Genomic DNA, 22,410 nt, shown 5'->3' with positions numbered 1-22,410 from the left:
TAAAAGTATTCAATGCAAAACAGTGGAAAACATAAATTAATGTTTTAGAATGCAAACAGATATGCGTTTCATTCAAAAAAAGTGATTCTGTTGTTATCTGTTTTTGGAAGATAACTTTTTGTTTTCTGGGTTTCTACACATAAAACCTTGAAGGATTATAAAGCAAAAGCTAGTGAAACCCTGCATTGGCCTCATCTTGTCTTGTTGCACACACTCTGCGGAGATGCTACAGAGCCTGCTTCAGCCCTTTTTTTTGGTGCTTTTGGAAAAAGAAAGGAAGGGTCTCTGTAATTATCACTAGGCCCGTCTGTCATGACACAGCCAAAAATGAGTGGAAATAACAAATACAGTGAAAACCAAACCGAAACAAAACAAATCAAGAAACCAAAATCAACAAACAACACACAAATAAACAAAACTTGTCAACCCCAGGGAAATAACACTGCTTGTGGTTTGTGCAAAAAACAGCTAAAATACAGCTTTTCACAGAGTGAGAGTTTCCAGTTCAATTTGGGATGTGTGTGTGTGTGTGTGTGTGTATGTGTGTGTGTGTGTGTGTGAATTTGCAGTTTCCCCTCTCTCATTTGTCAGAAGCATCAGTGGTTCTCACTAGCACGTGGACTTCCTGTATTTGATAACTGCCTTGTTCTGTCATGTGAAGCCAGGTTTTAAACAACGATAGGGACGTATTATTGAAACACGACTACCAGCAAAACACAAGTTGATTGTCTGTCTCCAACCATTCTTTCGATCATGAAATATCTGGTTCAGATTATTATCCTGAAGGTAGAGTCTTACTGGTGTGAGTTCATTAGGACCGGATGCAGGGGGGCCCGGTGGAACTTTCCAGAGATGACTGGGAAGCCCGGCGGGTCAGAGGGGTGAGCGTGGGTTCAACCAGTGATGACGGGGGGAACAGCTTGTACCAGCCGATGACCATGCTGGAAAGATCCAGTTCCTCCAACAAGATTTGGGCCACGCCCATAAAGCATTTGTGATCCATCCTGCCGTAGTCTCCCCAGACAATCACCTGCAGAGACAGACAACAGCAGTAAAGCCTGAGCTTCTCTCCTTCATGTGTGAACAGTTTAAAGCAAACTATTCTGTAAAAGTGAGCCAGTGAGGGAAGCGGGGGAAGTGAATATAACTAAGACCAAGGAGGTATAATAATAAAAAGGTACTATCCTCAGGTACTCCGAGAGACACTTCAGCAGAATTTTTAGGTGTGATGGAACGCAAATCACGTTTCCCTAGTCAATGAGGGTATTGTCTACATAAACCATGTTAAAAATAAATACACAAGTTTATGTATATATAAATTCAAAACCATCTTTAGCAACTACGATCTAGTAAGCAAAGTGCAGGGTCACAGAGATATACAAATGAAAATGTATGCAAGCTAGGAGGGTGAAACAACCCAATTCCCTGTACCATGGCATGTGTGGATGGTGGAGTATGTGCAAAGGATGAGAATATTCATTAAATTTCTTTTATATTATAGACTTGTTAGTGAAGGGGCAAGTTGAACAATAATTGTAAGCTGGTGCCCTTGAGGACTTGCCTGACAATTTTGACTTGATCAGAAGGTTAATAAGTCAGTGAGCTCACCGACAATTACCACCTTCTGTCTCCTTTTGGTGTCAGGTAAGATTTCCATTACACTTGCTCCAGGTTCTGTTTCTAACACTTTAATCCCCAGTGGAGGTTCCCAAATGAACTCACTCTACTGCTTTACACGGGCAGGGATGGTGAATCTTGCCTTTTCAATTTACTGAGTAACCTTGCCAAATTATTTAATCCCTGTGATCCTCAGACATAATCTTTAAAATGGGAATAATTGTCAAAACATTTAGAAAAGGAAGCACCTAACAATGCACCTGACATTCAACCCATCCTGAATATTTTCTGGTCCTTTCCTTTCTTCCTCTTTGAATCCCATGTCTCGCTCAATAAACTAGTATTAGCATTGGTTGCCCTGATTATCTATCAATTATCTATCTATCTATCATCTATTTATCTATCTATCTAGGAGAGGAAATGGGTGGGAAATAGAGCAGAAGTAAAAGGAGAGGATGGAGAGGAGGAAGAAAAGGAGAGTGAAAATTAAAATCTTGTTTTCCGTTAGAACCAAAAGATATTTTGATACTATATATTACTTATATTGTAAATGAACAATTTGGACTTTATTCTCTTCCTGTTGGACCACCTCTTCAATGTTGATATGGATAATGGGCCTGTTACAGTGTAAAAAGTCAAACCAGCTATTACTGACCTGAAGGACTTTACCCTGTGGACTTTCGTCAAAAACCAGGGACTGTTGATACAAGGGGTCAAGGGTCTTTCGTGCAATTCTTGTCTTCTTTTTGGCTATGCAGGCCCCGTTCTCCAAAAGATACACTTTGACGTATGGAGCTAAACAAAGGTAACATTAACAGATAAGAAGTTAATCCTTCAAGTTAAATTGTTTTTATTAGAAAATGCTTCCTTAGACAAATAGAGATGCTTGTTGAAAGTTTCCCATTGATTATTTAAACCATTTAAAATTTTCAGTGCTCCATAAATTCTATCCCTTAAAACCCATATGTTACCACTAACGCCATTTTCCTTTCTGAAGTAAATGCATGCAAAGTTATCATAAGATTCTGACTGACTTGGTTTATGGCTGGCAATTCAAAACAGGTTTATATCTTAAAGCACATTTTATATCTAAAAGCTCATCCTTTTTGTGATTAGAACTGAATTTTTATCCCGCATTTATAAATGGGCAGAAAAAAAAATAACTGACACAGCTAAGAAGCCATCATAACTAAACTTTGTCTTAATACAACAAGACTCTTCCTAATACTTCTTGACAGAAAAACTGTGCAAGGAAAACCCAGATCCACTTTTATGATCCGCTTTTCTTTGTTGTTACTTTTTTTTTTTTTTTTCTTTTTGCGGTACGCGGGCTTCTCACTGCTGTGGCCCCTCCCGCCGCTGAGCACAAGCTCCGGAGCTCCGCTTTTCTTTGATCCACAATGAAAGAACATAGAAAAGCTGCCTTGTTAATCAATCAGATAATGCAAAATAGAGCATGTGAAATTCAAATGCAGCAAATGTTTTGAGTTTTTGCCCATGTAAGACACTCTTGTCCAAAGAGTGACACCGCTCCTTACCAGGTGTGGATTTGGAACCAGGCTTTTGCGTGAGGCTTCGTGCTCTAATCACTTCAACTTCTAATTGGCCCTTCTTATCCTCCATTCCAATTTGTATATCACCTGTGAGTGGAGGAAGCAAAATGTTTCAGCTTCTTTGCAGTCACATGCAGTTAAAAAAATAGAGGTCCATAAGAGACTCCAAATTATGATCTCCATGATCTTCATAAATAACTACTATTTTGAGCTCCCCTCCACCATTTTCTTTCCCTACCTCCAAGTCAGGTTTTGAAATGTTTCTCTTCATTTTTCTGGTGCTAATCTAACTTACGAGAGTCTCATACTGGTTTACAAATTACTTAACTGCAACAATACTGAAGTATTTAAGTGATTCTTGTACTCTAATAAGATTTCTTATCCTTTATGTCATCTATTATATAATACTTCTTAATAAAAAGTACAATTATCTGTGTTTCCATTATCCAGAGAAAACCTCCATTAATGTTTTGGTAAATATCCTAGCAATTTAACAAGTTCACTCATTCTTTCCTCCTTCTTCCCTTCCTTTCCTCCCTCCCTCCCTCCCTTCCTTCCTTCCTCCCTCCCTCCCTCCCTTCCTTCCTTCTTTCCTTATCTCTCTCTCTATCACTATATCAATCTATCATCTCTATCTCTCTAACTATATGTGTATCTATCTATCTATCTATCTATCCATCATGACCATACATGCTCAATTTATTGACTGTATGAACCACTGAATGGGCATGTCATTACCTATTTAACCAGATCCCTCTGGATGGAAATACAGGTTATCTACATTGCTGTCATCATAAGCAGCATTAGAATGAACAGCTTTACAAAGAATTTTTGCACCTTTGGTCAATTGTTTCTTGAGCATAAATTCCCAGATTTTAAATTGTTAGGTCCAATTGAATGGACATTTAAAAATGCCACGTGTATTGCCAACATCCTTCAGCAAGGTTGTGCCAGTTTGTACTGTGACCAAAAGAATCTGTCTTTCCCATTTCCCACAGTCCACAATACTGTTATGAGAAACATGCCTACTTTTTGCCTATCTGACATTTAAAAAGTTATAATTAGAAGTTCTTTGATTATTAGAGAGGTTGAACATATTTCTAAATATTTTCAGTTTTCATTCCTTCTTTTGTATTGCCTGTTCATGTCCTTTACCTATTTTTATAAGATGCTCAACTTTTTCTGAACGATACGATACTTTATCCCTGAAAATATTAAATATAATTATTTCTAAGTTGTTTTTAGTTGGTTGAATCATCTCTACTTTCTCAGTTGTGAATTCCTTTTACTTGCCTGGTCCATTGATCAATGTTGTGGTTCTGGATTGTTTATCATTTATTGTTTATAATTATTCTGTTTCAGACCTTACCTCTTGGACTCTTGGGCTTTTGTTTTTGTTTCAATCACATACACACATAGTTTAAAGACTCAAACTGTTCTCTAAGACTTGTTATTAGTATAAAATATTCCTGGCCTTTCTCTCAACCTCTTGCCTTCCAAAGGTCACTGTTTTCAAAATCCTCAGTATTTTAACTGATTTATTTTTTACATTTTGGCATTTGCATCCCTATCTCTAATTACCGTACATATATTTTCCTTTTTTCTTCAGTTTTAGATATCATTATTGACCCCCAATTTTGCTCTCTCTCACTGCTTCCTACCCCCACCATATACTTGACATTTTCTGTCACCCTCTTCTCCCAATATTAATATTTGTATTATGATTAGGCAACTTTATTTGTAGCCAAGTGAACTGGAGTACCATGATTACTTCTCATTTCTTAGACACTCTTCTTTTTCCCTACACCCATTAAGTGTCTTTTAAAAAGCCCTTGCTGACATTTTTATGGATGTATCACTCATTCAACCCCTTACTCTCTCCTGGTTGTTTATCTCTTCCACAAAATCAAGTATATTAGGTATTCTATGGATTTTGTCTTACAAATCTGACATGCTATTGATACAGCTTGGACAGGTTGCTTATAAAGCCCGTTGCAGCTGTTTTATTACATTTTCCTTCACTACCGCCCTGAGTATCCCACCCATTTCTCTCTTGTGTGGAAGCATTTATTTACTGGATGTCATATTCATCTTTTTTAGTTCACAATTTTTACATTCACTTAGTTCATTTTGTTGAAGTATATCCTCCAATAGCTTTCCAAGCAATGTTGGGTATAAGGAAAATGTTTTGAGACCATTCCTGTCTGAATATGTATTTATTCTAGCCTCATACTTACTTGATGATTTGACTGGCTATTTTAGTCTTCATTGGAAATCAATTGTTACTCAGAATTTCGAAGGCAATGCTCATCTTCTGGATTCCAGTATTATTATTGAAGAGTCCAATGAGAAGCAGATTTTTGATAGTCTGCATAAAATTATTTTTCCTCTTAGGAAACTTGTGGGGTGTTCTATCAACCTCTGGTGCTGTAAAATCTCATGATGATGTTTTTTTGTTGACCTATTCTCATGCATTTTGCTGACTACTCTATGGGTTCTTTCAAGCTGGAATCTCATGTCCTTCAGGAAATACCTATTTCACATGCTGCATACAATTTTCTCCATTTATCATCTTTTTAAACTTTACATATGGGATATTTTGCTAGTAGAATTTTATCTGGCTTTGGTCTGGAAGTTCTTTCCCACTCCAAGAGTATAGAAACATTAACTTAAGTGATTTTCAGTATTTTCCAGTGTCTTTTTCCACCGTTTCTCCTTTACAATTGAGTCCAAATTTTTTAAAAATTAATTAATTAATTAATTAGTTTTAGGCTGCATTGGGTCTTTGTTGCTGCACGCGGGCTTTCTCTAGTTGCGGTGAGCAGGGGCTACTCCTCGTTGTGGTGTGCGGGCTTCTCATTGAGGTGGCTTCTCTTGTTGCAGAGAACTGGCTCTAGGCACACGGGCTTCGGTAGTTGTGGCTTGCAGGCTCTAGATTGCAGGCTCAGTATTTGTGGCACACTGGCTTAGTTGCTCCATGGCATGTGGAATCTTCCTGGACCAGGGCTTGAATCTGTGTCCCCTGCACTGGCAGGTAGATTCTCAACCACTGTGCCACTAGGGAAGCCCCCAAAACATTATTTTTTTAAGCTCTGAAGTAGGGAGGTAATTTCATTAATATTTTTTTTGTATAGCTAGACACTTATGCCAATCTCCTTTATTGAATAATCCATCGTTTTTTCCATGCTATAAAATTCTACCCTTCTCCTACATTTGGACTTACTGTAGACTCTCTGTCTTAACAGAATTTTGATAATTCAGAGATTAATAACTAACTTTATTCATTTTGCATATCTCAAGTTAGAAAAATGCATTAGAAATTAGAATAGTCATTTGAAACCAGCAACACCTGAGCTAAAATGTTGCTTCTCACTTGTATTACTATTATGCTACTTTATTTTTTTATTGTTTTTTTATTATGCTACTTTAAATGATCTTATCAAGCATGAAACATCAGTTTTCCTACAGAAAAACTTATTCTTACCCATTGCAGGGGTGGCGAGGGTTTGGCGGCCAACAAGCTGGGCTGGTCCCAGTCCATCGAGAAAATCACTGAATTGACTATCCGCTCCTAGTCTCACTCCAGGAAATATCAAGCTATTACCAAAAGGACAAAAATCAAGACATTAGATCTTCTAGAATTCTTTTCATTAGTTTCCATTAGATGATGAGTTCTGATAATGAATCAAACAGTACTCAGGCAATTGGTTTACTTACTGATTCTTTGCATTTCCTCTGAACCAAGCCCATGAAGCACAGCACTGATTGCAAAAAGGTCTAAACTATCAATTTAAGACCTGATGTTGTTACATAATATTCAGCAGAGTTCCCTGTGCTATACAGTAGGTCCTTGTTGGTTATCCATTTTAAATATAGCAGTGTGTACATGACAATCCCAAACTCCCTGTCTATCACTCCCCTGCTTCCCTCCTGGTAATCATAACTTCATCTGAAACTAACACAACATTGTTAATCAACTATACTCCAATAAAAAATAAAAAGTTTAAAAAAAGACCTGATCTTCTATTCAGGAGAGCTCAGTTATAGTTTTTAATGTAGTAATTTTTCTGCACACTTTAAAAATACAAATCCTTACATAAATGTATCACTGACATAAGATACAAGGTGCAAAATTTTATGTCAGGAGCTAATACATAAATAATTGCTCATGAGCATTAAGTAACATTAATGCTAAATGTTAAGAAATGGCTAATAATTCCTTGAATAAATATTATAGCATGGTACAAATTCTTATTTACAAATCAAAATGTTTAATTTCTTCATTTTTGAAAGAATTAAAATTTCATATTACCTGAGATTTTTATTTAATTCAAATGGAAATGAATTGGTTAACGTACATCTCTCACAACACCAGGACTGCTTGAAGCCCCCGGCTACAGGCTCTCCCAGAGCAGTGACTGTGCTCTTGTTTACTGACATCTCCTGGGTAACAAGAACCAGGCTTGTTACATAGTTGGACTTCAATAAGTATTTTTTTGAATAAACAGGTTTCTATAAGGATTGATTGTTTCCAGTGTGCTTTCACACATATTATTTCTTCACAATCAAAGGAATTAGATAGAGTATTAACTATTATCCCATCTAGAGATTATAAAATAAATCTATGAGAGGTTAAGTGGCTTATTCATGGTAAATATTATTAGGTAAATATTATTAGGTTTGTTAATTTTTACTTTTTTAAAAATTTTATTGGAGTAGAGTTGATTTACAATGTTGTGTTAGTTTCAGGTGTACAGCAAAGTGAATCAGTTATACATATACATATATCCACTCTTTTTAAGATTCTTTTCCCATATAGGACTTTACAGAGTATTGAGTAGAGTTCCCTGCACTATACAGTAGGTCCTTATTAGTTATCTATTCCATATACAGTAGTGTGTATATGTCAATCCCAATCTAGATTTGTTAATTTTTATATCTGAAAATAATTTCTCTAGTTTTTTATTTGTAGATTGCTTCATGATACTTCAGCAAATATTGGTATTTTGTCAGCAAGCTTAACTACATAACATCATGCCTGTTGTTTTTTGTTCTTGGCTGTATCTTGCTGGGAGTATGCATATCACTCATTGGAGCAAATAAAGGGATTCACTAGTTTTAGGAATGGGAAAGCCTATCATGAACATTAACTTGGCAGAATGTACTTCATTTTCTGAACAGAATAGAAAAATGCCAGTAAAATAAAATAAATTGTTAATATTAATTGGTAAAAGATATTTGAATGGTAATAAATAATTACAGAAAACTTGTACATGGTCAGTCCCCAAGTAACCCACTGTAGGATATGAATTACTTGTTATCTATCACCTTAGTAAAAGTTCAATTTTACCAGAAAAAATTCTGAAGCATAGGAAAATGCAGGTTTTGTGCAAGATTTATACAAAATGGTAAAAATCATGTCAAGTAACCAAAACAAAACTCTAGTTATATTTTTTCAAAATTAATTAATTTCAGGATTAGCTAAAATTCTTTAATCAGAAAAATAATGAAGCAGATAGCTCCTGGGCTTTTTTTCCTTAGGTAAAAATGAATTTGTGATGTTTTAAAAACAAGAAGTTTCAAGTTGCTATTATGAGAACGTTAGACTTACAACATCTTAGAGCCCAAAATAGTTTGGAGAAAAGTAGGAATATGGGCAATTAGTTCCACATATCTAAGTTTTAATTCAGATTTTGGTAACTGGGCCAGACAGTGAATTTCTCATATGAAAGAATCCATTAAATGTGGCATGTCTACAATAAACATCCGGTCATGGACTATTCTGAGATTTTCTGGATGATAGAAGTCAGTTTATTCGTTCACTTGCCAGTTTCTTCATCCATTTGAAATGTCTGTGTGACCAGGTGCAGAGGTGTGTCCGTGTGTGTGTATCCAAAGAGGTCAGGCTGTTTTCAAATGGATGGTTGACCTCCTGGCTGTATAAAGAAGGTGCAGGATCACACTGGGGGCCTTGTTATCTGCCCTGTGACTACAGGACCCTTGGCCCCGGGCCACGTGGATGTGCAGAGGCCACTTACTTTCCCTCGGAGCTGTAACTGTTGATGCTGCCATCCGTAGACTCCCGGCTCGGCTGTCTTACCATCTTTCTCATCTCGGCTGCCATTCCCGTCTCTGTGCTTCTCTGGATGGTGCTTTTTAACTTCTTGTGGCCTGACTCTGGCAGGAGAGAGTAAAAGAAACTCTAAGTTTGTTTTAGACGATTCCCCCTGAATGTCGATTGATTCTGCAAGCACGATAGTTAATTATGCATGTAATTAAAAATCTACGCAGAAAAGTAGTGTCTAAGAGAATACTCTGATTAATTAAATCTCTTTGCCAAAGGATGCTTTGGCCAAGGGGGTAGCGGCGGAAGGCAGATCAACTGCCTGTATCCCAATGAGGCAAAATGCACTCCCTGTATTACTGCTGCTGAAGTTGTCAACTTCAGTGAAAAACTGGATTTTGGACTGAACTGTTCTGTGGAACCTCACAGGTTTCTCCTAACCTGGGATGCTCCAACTGCATAGGGACAAACTTAAATGAATGGACCATATCCTTTAAAAGAGAAGAGGCACCTGGAACTCAGCATGAAAAATACCGCTGTGTTGGTACTGCCAGTTATCGGCAATCCTCACAAAGAAAAAAAAAGCATCACTTTATTTAAAGATTTTTGCAACACCGTAACATAGACGATCTCATCTGACATGACATAGAGGTTACCTATGTAGGCAGAACAGGTACTATCTTAATTCCAGGCTTCATAGCTATGCATGGCCTTTCGACCCAGCTGTAGCCTTCTGACCGCTGTTTTGGGCTGAGTCTCTTTTTGCACTATGAATCATACTGGCTGATTATTTCCTTGATAAACTCTAAGTTCAGAGCAACTTTCTTGAGCCCCTTTGAAATGCACTAGCCAGTATACTATTCACAGCAAGGATATGGAATTCTAAAACATTTATTTGATTAGAGCAATATCGAAAGGTTAGACAAACTGTTAGACTTTTACAACCTGCCATGCTTTTTCTATCTACACATTCTATATACATTTCTCATTTTCTTTCCATTTTATTTTCACATAGTATCATTTAATACCCATGAATAATATATGAAAAATGCTCTATGTACATAAGCACATACATATGTGTCTACACATAACCTTTTCAATCCTCATAAAACCCCTGTGAAGAAGATGCCTAAAAACATTCCTAAATAAACTGTATGAAAACTGAACGCTTTCTTCTCATTTTGGGCCACTGCAACACTTTTGTAAATTGTCTAATAAAAGATGTCATGGGTTATATCCTATGGACTCAATGTGGAGTATCCTCTATATAACAGCCATGCTGAGTAAATTGGAATATGTCACTCCCTTACTCAAGATCTTCTGATGGTTTATCAATCAAAATTAAAAGCAAGTCCAAACTGTTATCATGGCTCCAAAATGCATATGGTCGGGTCCCTGGCTGCCTCTCAGACCCTCCCTCCCCCCATCCCACGTGGTCACTGTCCTCCCCTCAACTCTGCCTTCCTTGCATTTGCTTGGGCACCCCAAGCATGCTGCTTCTGGGCCCTTTGCCCTCTGTCTGTCCTTCTGATTTTCTTGTTTATTCGGGGTTCTGCTCCAACATCACCTCCTCAGAGAGGCTTTTTCTGACCCTCATCACTCTTTATCCCCTTACCACGCTTTATATTTCTTCATGACGCTGCTCCGTCTGCTAGTAAACTTCATTTGTTTGTTTGTTGTTGTTTCACCAACTTGAATTTAATTTCTACAAGGAGGGGGATGTGGGGAATATTCCTCACCATTTTCCTTAGTATCTAGAACAGTGGTATGAATCACAGCTCTCATAAGAAAGTGAATTTTCTCATCCCACTTAACACAATTACAATACAATACAAACAGGTCTATATTCTTTTAAAGATGGTACTGTTTCATTGTATGGTTATGTGGCATCACAATTAAACCATCTCTTTACTGATGAGCATTTGGGATGTTTCCAGTTGTTACATGAGTTTTTATAGAATAAATTTTTAGAAGGTGAAATGCTAGTGAAGGGGTGGGAATCTGTTTGATCTTATTAACTGTTTCTAACTTGCCGTTTAGAAACCTTGGTAGCAACCTTCCCATGGACGTACCCATTTTCTCACCTATGGCTATGGATTCTCCACCTGTCCTCTTTCTGGTCTCTGTGTTGCCCACTGGACTTGTCATTGTAGAATTTGTACACTTCCTCAAGGCAGGGACTTCACCTTTGGCCACTCTGGGTGCCGTTTAGCTTAGTTTGGGTGTTTATTTATGTGTATCCTGTGCCTCCTTCTTAGATGTAGTTCCTGTATGAAGTCACCGCGTAGAGCAATGTTCCATCCCTGCATGCATATTGGCTGCACCCCACCTGAGGGGAAGGGTCAAGCTCCCAGGGCGTATTACCCAAGTGAGCCAACTAGAATCGTGAAAAATGTTTACCCCAGGCAGCCTGAGGCAATAAACAAGGGTAGAACACCAAATTCTATTGAAAATAATGAGGTCGATAGCTAGAAAAATGAGGGCAAATTGTAAATCTATATGGTGGGGGAATACTGAAAACTGGAGAGAAACAGTTAAGAGAATCAGCTGCAAGGGGTTCCGGTTAGAGTATCTGTTCATTCAGTTGTTCATTTATTTACCCATCCATGCATCCATCCATCCAATAAATATTTACTAAGCACCAACCAGGTGTCCCACACTGTTCTAGGTGCTGGGTATATACTGGTGAGTAACAAATTTTCTGCCATCATGGAGCTTACGTACGTGTGTGTATACAAGCAAGGCAATGATCAAATCAACAAATATACATTATAGGCCTGGTAATCTGTGCTACAGATAAAAATAGGCAGGAGAAGGGGGATGGAGAGTGTCGGGGGCAGAGCAGCAATGGTTTTATTAAAAAGGGGGTCAGGGTCTCATCAAGCATCGGTCTGGAGGACGTGAAGGGACTGGATGGTGGCCCCCATGGCTGGGTTGGTCCTGGTGGCTGTACTGGGGAGGCTGTGAGTGACGGCGGTCAGGAGGGGCCGCTGTCTGGTGAGCAGTCCCCAGTCCTCAGGTTTCCTCTGCAGTGTTTCCGGTGCTGATCCTGAGTCCGGCCAGGAGGCTCTGTGTGCCTGGCCATCCAGATGATGGGGAGAGGCTGTCAGAGCCTGGCCTCTCCTGCATTTCCTAACACCTGCTACACGTGGTTGTCATGACATATTTGTTCAATGAATGAAAAGAAAAAAATTAAAAGTGAAGAGTTCTTTATCAGTTTGTATTTTTTTATGGCGATATCAAGTTTTCTCAAAGAAAGGTGTATCTACAGGGTGTCCCCAAATCCTTACAACAGTTTTAAACCTTCATAGCTTTCAAAATATAAGTGCTACACACTTTGCAAGACCATCATTTAAGAGGTTGGTTATTGAACTTTCTTTTATACTTATTTAATTTTGTGGATTTGAATAATAGCTATTATTATTATTATTATGTTTGTTTTTGTTATTTTTTGCGGTACTCGGTCCTCTCACTGCTGTGGCCTCTCCTGTTGCGGAGCACAGGCTCCGGACGCGCAGGCTCAGCGGACATGGCTCACGGGCCCAGCCACTCCGTGGCATGTGGGATCCTCCCGGACCGGGGCATGAACCCGTATCCCCTGCATCGGCAGGTGGACTCTCCACCACTGCGCCACCAAGGAAGCCCTGAATAATAGTTTTTAATTTTAAAGTTTTTGTTTTAGTCCTTCTGAAGATGGCAATCATGGACTGTCGCTTGTCTTACTCGTGTTAATAAATATGCATCACAAAGAGTTCTGATGCACTAGACAATTGTAGAAAGGCCCGGGTAACAGCTGGGTAAACAATTCCAGCCATGAATCTGTCTGATTTATATTCAAAGGGCTCTCTTATTATCCAGAATGTAAGGGTTGGAAGGAACATTGTTTTATAGATGTGGAAACTGTACATTTGGAGAAGCATAATTCATGCAACAAACATCTGTCCAGCACTTGCACTGGTCCTTGCCTTTTCTGGATGCTGGTGATACAGCAGTGAGCACAACCGACACAAACCTCTGCCTGATGGAGCTTACATTCTAGTGGGAACAAAGTCTTGTTCAGCATCCTCCTCATTAGCCCAGAAGCTGGATGAGAAACCTGATTTTCTGAACCACAGTCTTGTGATCATTCCATTATACCACAGTTTAGGAAAACACAGCGTCTGATCTGATTAATTTTACAAACAGAACAATAGTTTAGCTACACGGATATTTTCATGTATACATTTTCGTAAGGGCTTACAAGTTCATCTGAAATCATTGTTAGAAGCACATATATTCTATACAAGTGTACATAATTATTTGTATTCATCTCTCTATAATTATAGCATAAATGTGTTACATGTCATTTTTAATACAAATATATTAAACCATTAAATATTAGAAAATACTGTTATGTCTGTTAAAGATACCACCAGTATTTAATAATAACTTGTATCCACTGAAGAATCATTAAACAGATAAAGACATGAAGTTTGCTATCAAATTATGTCATGAAACATTTGACTTGAAACTTCTGTCCTAAGTACTATACAAAGAACAAAAGGATTAGAAAGCTTGTACATTCACAAACACACAAAAATTAGTAAAATCCAATTATTGGGGGTAAGTATTTTACACATGCTTTAGAAGAGCAGATTTTCTCTCACAGAATGTTTCAAAATGTGTCCTATTTATATATGAACTCTCACTTTTCATATTTAGAGATGCTATATTTTATTTATTTATTTATTTATTTTTGCGGTACACGGGCCTCTCACTGTTGTGGCCTCTCCCGTTGTGGAGCACAGGCTCCAGACGCGCAAGCTCAGTGGCCATGGCTCACGGGCCCAGCCGCTCTGCGGCATGTGGGATCTTCCCGGACCGGGGCACGATCCCGCGTCCCCTGCATTGGCAGGCGGACTCTCAACCACTGCGCCACTGGGGAAGCCCTAGAGATGCTATAATTAGAAACAACTTATTGACTTATTAATTCATTCTATAAATACTCATTAAGCACCAAGGGCCTATAATCTAACAGGCATCGTTCTAGGTGTTGGAGCTACACCAGTAATAAGACAGGATATCACATACCATAAATAACTGAAACAGGTCGGGTAACATGATAATTTTAGACAAATATCACATGATATCACTTACATGTGTACTCTGAGAAAAAAGATACAAATGAACTCATTTACAAAACAAAAATAGACTCACAGACATAGAAAACAAACTTAGGGTTGCCAAAGGGGGAGGGATAAATCAGGAGTTTGGGATTAACATATATGCACTACTATATATAAAATAGATAAACACCAAGGACCTACTGTATAGCACAGGGAACTCTACTCAGTATCTTGTAATAACCTATCATGCAAAAGAATCTGAAAAAGATTAGATAGGTATATAGATAGATAGGTATATGTATAACTGAATCACTCTGCTGTACACCTGAAACTGACATGATATTGTAAATCAACTATACTTCAATTAAAATAAAGATAGCATACATTAATATAACTTATATAATAAAGATAATATAAATTATTATTTAAAAATGATAATTTTAGATACTGGTAATCATCATAAAAAAATAAAGAAGAGCCTGTCTCAGTCGAGTGAATTCCTTTTGATCAGCTGGGCGGGGCAGGCCACTTGTAGAAAAGGAGGCCGCCGTGCAAGGGTCTGATGGAAGGATATTCCAGGCAGAGGAGCAAGAGGCGGACCCTGAGGAGGGCCTGACCTCCCCTGGCGGGTCTGAGACGTGCGCTGGGCGGCCGCGGGGACTCTGCGCTGACCGTGAAACCAAGGGGAGGGTCACGGTCTGATCTCCCTTCTCCAAGGGCCCCTCGAGCTAAACTGCAAGAGTAGGAGTGGAAGAAGCAGGGGACGGGGAAGCTTTCCTACCTAAGGAGAGAAAACACGGCGGTCAAGGCTGGGGGAGCCGCAGGGATACGCGAGGAGGGGCTTTGAGCTTGTCCTGCGGTGGAGCTGACAGCCCGAGCGCGCTCTGGACCAGGAAAACTGCAACAATCCCGAGCGTCTGGGTTTTCAGTTAGGATAACTAGCTGGATGACGGTGCCACTTACTGGAAAGGGAGAGGAACTCGTTGTAGGGGGTCGACATTCTGAGTTCTCTGGTGGACGTTCGGGGGGGTCCCCGAGATAGCGGTACCAGTGAGAGTAAAGCAGGAAGAAGATGTACAAGTCCGGGCACGAGGGTCAGCTCAAGGCTGGAGAGGTTGGGGGGCAGCAGACAGACAGAGAGGATGCACCGGCCTGGGCATGCAGGTGGGACAAAGACCAGTGTTTAACGGGGGACAGGGCAGCGGAGCCCGGGGTACATCCACATTTAAAGGTCCAGAAGAAAATCAAGACTGCTAAGGGGTCTCCAAGGGAAGACCTTTTAAGGTTCGGAGAAAAAGAGGTAAGTGTCGCGGTGCACAAATCAGAAGAGTGAAGTGTTACAGGAAGTAAAATAATTAAGGCTCGATTACTACTTAGAATTTTAGTTCGGAACAGACACACAGACACGATGACAGTGCCTGCCTCCATGGGTATCGCTGATTTCGAGGGGGCCTGGGGGCCTGAGGGGAACCATCAATCAGAAGACAGGGCGAGAGATGAGACTGCAGAGCAGCGCCTGGACCGTTTCCGAAAGGTCTGCAGTCATTGAGAGTATCTGGAGAGTCACATAGGATGAGAGCAGGTTGTCTATGTTTTAAGACGTGGGATATCAGAGCTTGTTTCTATGCAGAGGGGAATCGATAAATGCACAGGATGAAACACAACAGTTCCGGGTCTAATATGATTGGTTGGAGAGGTGGATAAAGATAGATCATGTCCGATAAATCATCTTTCAGTCAGAGCAGTCTCTAATGCCAAACGAATAGTCAATTCCATCCATCAACTGGAAGAATCAGTAAAAGAATATCACCTAATGGATTAAACAATTGGAGTCCAAAAGATTAATAAAAGTAATAATGTCCCGTCAAATCACACAGAGAAACCTACAGAGTAAGTGCAAGCTTTTGGTGACCCTGAAAGTAACACATGGGATCAGCAATAAGATTTACTTTTTTATATGTACCGTGACAAAATTCAGTTATTTTTAACAGGAAAGTTGTTGTGGATAATCTGATATGTTTTGTTCATTCACTCCTTTATTGACTGATTCAAGGAACTGTTTCCTGAGTGCTTCAGGCCAGTGCTGTGTATATAAACGTGGAAAGGAAAGAGGCCCTGATTCCAAGCAGCTCGTGGCCTCGTAGGAGAGGCTGGCAAGTACCTGTTTAATTGTGATTCAGTGTCAGTGCAACACGGAGGATTTATTTTATATCTGTTTGGCTTTAGGTATTTACCTTACGTAAACGCAATAATACAGAGAGAGGAGGAGAGGGCGAGAGAGGGAACAGTTTAAACAGTGAGGGGGGTCTGTGGCTTGTCTGCCACTGAATGAGCTCATAAACTAGCAGAATCAGGAGGTGAGAAATGCAGACGTTCTCTTCCTTGCCTTTATTTCAGTTCCTGAGGAGAATTCCAGAGTTTATGATGAGCTCTAAAATCATCTGCCTAAACATAAACCAACTACTTCATCTGCTGTGCAAACAAAGCAGCAGCAAAACAATCCAACTGACAGGATTGGACTCCCTGAGACACCGCAGGTTGGAATCCAAGGGATTTTCAAAGGAAATTTTAACTCCATGCCGATGGTGAAGGGGGATTTATATTTCAGGCCAAGAGAGCAGCATATGTAAAGGTCCTGAGGTGATGGGGAGCATCGCCCCTTGAGATGGATGCATTTCCAGGTTGACCCGAGTTCAGTGAGTGGTGGGTGCAGCCTGGGAGGCCCTCACGTGGCCTCCGACCTGATGCTCTCAGGATGCATGGTTAGGTACCATTGGGGCGGCTGTTATATTAGTATTGATGTTATATTAGTATTGATTCTTATTGACCTCAAGGTCTTGGTCCTCCCAGTCCCAGCATTAACCACACACAGCTGTGTGTACTTTGTATTATGTACAACACAACACAGATCTCCAGAGACCATTCTTTACAAGAAAAGACCCAGCAATTCTGTTGGTGTCAGATGCTTTCAGGGTCGTAGTGACCACATAGTTGGAAAGTTTTATTAGGCAGTCGGTTCCAACAGTGCCATAGTAGGGTTTTGGGGTAATTTTTAAACAAACAAACAAAAATGTTCCTTTTGTGCTGGGCCAAGGTTCTTGATTATATTTCATCCCATGCAAGATAAGTGCAACTTGTAAAAGTTTCATAGGTCTGAAGAATATTTTTAGAACATCGCATGAGGGTTCTTGGACTTTTATGGTTTCCCTCATTCATTCTCCAGTTTAATCCTACAAGCCATAACGTCTACTGTTTCTCTTTCCTCTTCCCATTTTCCAAAGAGGTTTATAATGAAAGATACACAGTGCTCAAAAAGCTAAAAATAGGATCGTTCAGAATCTTTTTGTGAGGTGGATGGAATAAGTGCCCTTGATGATATTTTCAGAATTCTTCCAGTCTTTCCCAGTGATGTAGCCAAGCTCTCTTATTCCATTCCCATAACCCGAAAGAGGCGAGGTGTTTCCTTTGCTGCCATGCACCTTAAGCTCTCTGCAGATATGGCTTTAGAAAAGGGACTGGTCCGTGCTGATCACTGACCTTTGCTTTCCAGCCCATCTGTGGCTAACAGCTGTTCTCTGGTGAGAAGCCCGCATTGCTCTGAGCTCCCAGAGCACCTGCTGTCAGACCAGCTTAGTCCACTCACCATACTGAGCTTTCCAGCAAAACGTTTGCTACTGTGACCTCAGCCTTTCCTCTTGCCCAGCTGGTGAAAACGTGAGCAAGACCAAGTCCAAGATGGGCTTTTACATAATCTGCATATTAAGCTTAATAAGGCTGCCCCCAAATATTTAGGTAAAGAGGTGGACGGTCACAGAAACACACCATCTGCCCCACATCCTGTTGTGGCCGGAAGCATCAGGGAGGGGCATTCACATGCTAGACACCTCACTGCTGCAAACCGCTTGACTTCACAGCCTCCATCTTCCCAGAGTGTGTCCGTGGCCTGGACTGAACTGTGTCCCACTCCCCACCCCCTGCCCCCAGTTCATAGGTTGAAGTCCTAACCCTCAGTTCCTTACAGTACGACTGTGTTTGGAGATGGGACCTTCAAAGAGGTGATTAAGTTAAAATCAGCCCCCTAAGGAGGCCCTAATCCCATGTGACTGGTGTTCTTACAAGGAGAGGAGATCAGGACGCACAGAGAGGCCACGATGCCAAAAAGCAGCAAGACGGCGGTCACCTGCAAGCTGAGGAGAGAGGCCTCAGAGGAAACCGCACCTTGATCTTGGACGTCCAGCCCCTAGAACCGTGAGAGTATAAATTTCTGTTATTTGAACCACCCAGTCTATGGTATTTCGTTATGGCAGCCCGAGCAAACCAATACATCTAGGGAGTGGATACTGTATAAGGTCATCTTGTTTAATAAATGTGATGATTTAAATACAAGTTAAAGCACCTGGGGATAAATAATCACCTAATTTGTCTGAGGATGAAATTAAGCCCCCAATACTGGGATGGACTTATTGCAGCTTGTCTTGATTAAAAAGTGATCTGAAGCAGCGGTCCCTGACCTTTTTTGCACCAGGGACCGGTTTCATGGAAGACAATTTTTTCATGGACTGGGGCGGGGTGTGGACGGGAAGGAGGCTGGGGTTCAGGCAGTAATGCCAGCGATGGGGAGCGGTGGGGAGCAGTGGGGAGAAATGGGGAGCGACGGGGAGCAGTGGGGAGCGGTGAGGAGCGACAGGGAGCGACGGGGAGCGGTGGGGAGCGACGGGGAGCGGCGGGGAGCGGTGGGGAGCGGCGGGGAGCGACGGGGAGTGGTGGGGAGCAGTGGGGAGCCGTGGGGAGTGACGGGGAGCGGTGGGGAGCGGTGGGGACAAACGGGGGGAGCGGTGGGGAGAGACGGGGAGCGACGGGGAGTGGTGGGGAGCGGTGGGGAGTGGTGGGGAGCGATGGGGAGAGATGGGGAACGATGGGGAGCGGCAGATGAAGCTTCTCTCGCTGGCCCGCTGCTGACCTCCTGCTGTGCGGCCCGGTTCCTACCAGGCCACAGACCGGTACTGATCCATGGCCTGGAGCTTAGGGATCCCTGGTCTGAAGTATTACATGGATATGACTAAATTGTTTATTAACAACTCAATGTTCAGAAAATAAGGCCTCAAATTTATTTGCGACTGAAGAGGGATTAATCTCCAAAATATACCAACAGGTCATGCAGCTCAATATCAACAAACAACCCAACCAAAAAATGGGCAGAAGATCTAAATAGACATTTCTCCAAAGGAGACATACAGATGGCCAAAAGGCACCTGAAAAGATGCTCAACATCACTCACTAGTTATTAGAGAAATGCAAATCAAAACTACAATGAGGGGCTTGCCTGGTGGTGCAGTGGTTGAGAGTCCGCCTGCCGATGCAGGGGACACGGGTTCATGCCCCGGTCCGGAAAGATCCCACATGCCGCGGAGCGGCTGGGCCTGTGAGCCATGGCCGCTGAGCCTGCGCGTCCGGAGCCCGTGCTCCGCAACGGGAGAGGCCACAACAGTGAGAGGCCCGCGTACCGCAAAAAAAAAAAAAAAAAACTACAATGAGGTATCACCTCACACCAGTCAGAATGGCCATCATCAAAAAGTCCACAAAGAATAAATGCTGGGGAGAATGTGGAGAAAAGGGAACCCTCCTACACTGTTGGTGGGAAGGTAAATTGGTACAGCCCCTATGGAGAACAGTATGGAGGTTCCTTAAAAAACTGAAAATAGAGCTACCATATGATCCAGCAATCTCACTCCTGGGCATATATTCAGATAAAACTATAATTTAGAAAGATACATGCACCCCTATGTTCATCGCAGAACTATGTACAATAGCCAAGACATGGAAACAATCTAAATGTCCATCGACAGATGAATGGATAAAGCAGATGTGGCGCATATACACAATGGGATATTACTCAGCCGTAAAAGAGAATGACATAGTGCCATTTGCAGCAACATGGATGGACCTAGAGACGATCATATTAAGTGAAGTAAGTCAGACAGAGAAAGACAAATATCATATGGTATCACTTAAACGTGAAATCTAAAAAAACGATACAAATGAACTTATATACGAAACAGAAATAGACCCACAGAAGTAGAAAGCAAACTTATGGTTACCAAAGGGGAAAGGCAGGGGAGCGATAAATTAGGAGTTTGGGATGGACCTGTACACACTACTGTGTATAAAATAGATAACCAACAAGGACCTACTGTATAGCACAGGGAACTCTACTCAATATTCTGTAACAACCTAAATGGGAAAAGAATCTGAAACAGAAAAGAGATATATGTATACATATAACTAAATCAATTTGCTGTACACCTGAAATAACACAACATAAATCAACTATACTCCAATATAAAATAAAAATTTTAAAAAAAGAATGAGCAAATACAGTAAAAGTCCTCCTAGACAAAAAATACCAAAACCAAACCAAACCAAACCAAACAAACAAAAAAAAAAAACCAATTTGATGCTTAGAAAATAAAGCCTCAGATTTATTTGCCCAGGACTGAAATATATCACATTTAGATCAAATCTATTTTTTTTAACTCTTTGTTCTAAATTAACACCTTAATTGAAGCTGGATTTCACTTATTGAGTGTAAACCTAGAATAGCTACTTAACTATCTGCCATACTGACTGTAAAATAAAACAATACTTCAGGCTGAAACCTACCAAAAAGCAAATGTTTTATTGCATGTTTCAGGTTTTCTCTTTAAAAAAAAATGTTTAAACTCAAGGTATTACTATTCAGGGAATCTTTCCTCTCTTCCAGTTTCCAAAGGCAGCCTAATACACTCCACGTTGGCTGGATCGGAAATGGTTTGAGGGGCAGCTCTGGAGACAGACCATCTGGATTCAGGTCCCAGCCCCACCCCGTATTAGTTCTGAGCCTGCAGGCGGCTTACTTAGTCTCTCGGTGCCTCCCTTTCCTCCTCTATGAAATGGGGGGATTGTCTTGGGCAGTAAATGAGACGATCAGGTAAAGCTCTAGGGTCGGTTCCCAGCACTATTGAAGTTACCCACTCTTACACTGTAAGACCTCAAGGTATTTTGCATAGATTATGTCTCCAAGCTGAATGACTCTAATTCCCCGTGTTCAACTCAAAGCACAGTTTTCTGTATCTTTCACATATTTAACTCAAAATGCTCTTTAGAATGAAGCATAAGTGGCAACATGTCACAGAGACTATTCATGCCCCAAGTATCCATCCTTACCCTTTTCTCCAGTGATAGAACTTCCTCCATCCTCCCAGCTAAGGCCTGGCCACATTTCCCTTCCCCTCTCCCCTCTCAATGGGGATATGATGGTAGGAGCTGAAGCAGCCACTTTGAAAGTCAGTATGGGAGCATGTGTTGAAGCTGGCAGAGCCTGGGTCAGCCCCAGATGGGATGGTCCACCTGCACTATTACATGAGGGTCTTGATTAAGCCACTCTATTTGTAGGTGTCTTGTTACAGCAGCCTATCCTGTACCATAGTACATAGTATTCTAAATAAAATCAGTGTGGATTTAAACAAAGATAAAATAGTAGTTTTGTGAAGAGTATGCTGAATTCTCTAACTTTAGATCTGAGACTTGAATTACTGAATCGACCCTTGACAGTCTCCTATTTAGACAAATACGGCTCCTCTTCTAACAATAGAGTTAGTAGAGAATTTTCTTCTCTGTGTTGTTTCAGAGAATGTGGGGTTAGAGGGGGAGAATCTAGCAATAAATAATGTTAATATCATCATTGTGTCAGGTACTCTGTAGGATACAATACATAGAGGGTTCCTTTCCTAGTAGCTTAATATTTTGAAACAAATAGGCACAAACGAAGTTCCTAATTATTGTGTGGCAATGACCTTACTGCACTAGCTATTATGGGCAGAAAAGAGAGTTTGAGATCACAAAGGACATGAATAAATTTTTTTCTATATTGTATAAAACAAAATAGGTTCTCTGCTTCTCACCACGTTCCTTCCAACCATTTGTATGGATTTTCATCAACATCAGGATAGTCTGATTTGAAATACGGGCTACATGGCACATTTGAGATTCTTTTCAGGAATTTCAGAGGCCCAGCAGGACAACTTAAAGAGAC

The 22,410-nt window shown here is 40.7% G+C and overlaps 1 protein-coding gene across 50 annotated transcripts in view; it reads right to left on the bottom strand.

Moving 5' to 3' along the window:
• Positions 1 to 811: 811 nt before the first annotated feature.
• The window catches only part of RIMS1 (regulating synaptic membrane exocytosis 1), a 480,747-nt gene continuing 459,148 nt past the window's right edge, over positions 812 to 22,410 (bottom strand). For all 50 annotated transcript variants that reach the window (XM_060114420.1, XM_060114421.1, XM_060114431.1 and 47 more), the window contains 5 exons: positions 9,209 to 9,347; positions 6,655 to 6,767; positions 3,156 to 3,257; positions 2,273 to 2,412; positions 812 to 1,030 (listed from right to left, as the gene is read on the bottom strand). In XM_060114420.1, coding sequence (XP_059970403.1) covers positions 812 to 1,030; positions 2,273 to 2,412; positions 3,156 to 3,257; positions 6,655 to 6,767; positions 9,209 to 9,347 — 713 coding nt within the window. The remainder of the gene's footprint in view (positions 1,031 to 2,272; positions 2,413 to 3,155; positions 3,258 to 6,654; positions 6,768 to 9,208; positions 9,348 to 22,410) is intronic.

The sequence above is a fragment of the Mesoplodon densirostris genome, chromosome 12 (genome assembly GCF_025265405.1).
Source record: "Mesoplodon densirostris isolate mMesDen1 chromosome 12, mMesDen1 primary haplotype, whole genome shotgun sequence".
Taxonomy (NCBI): domain Eukaryota; kingdom Metazoa; phylum Chordata; class Mammalia; order Artiodactyla; family Ziphiidae; genus Mesoplodon; species Mesoplodon densirostris.
The sequence above is the reverse complement of the archived record's forward strand: the minus strand, read 5'-3'. Positions and strand labels throughout refer to the sequence as shown.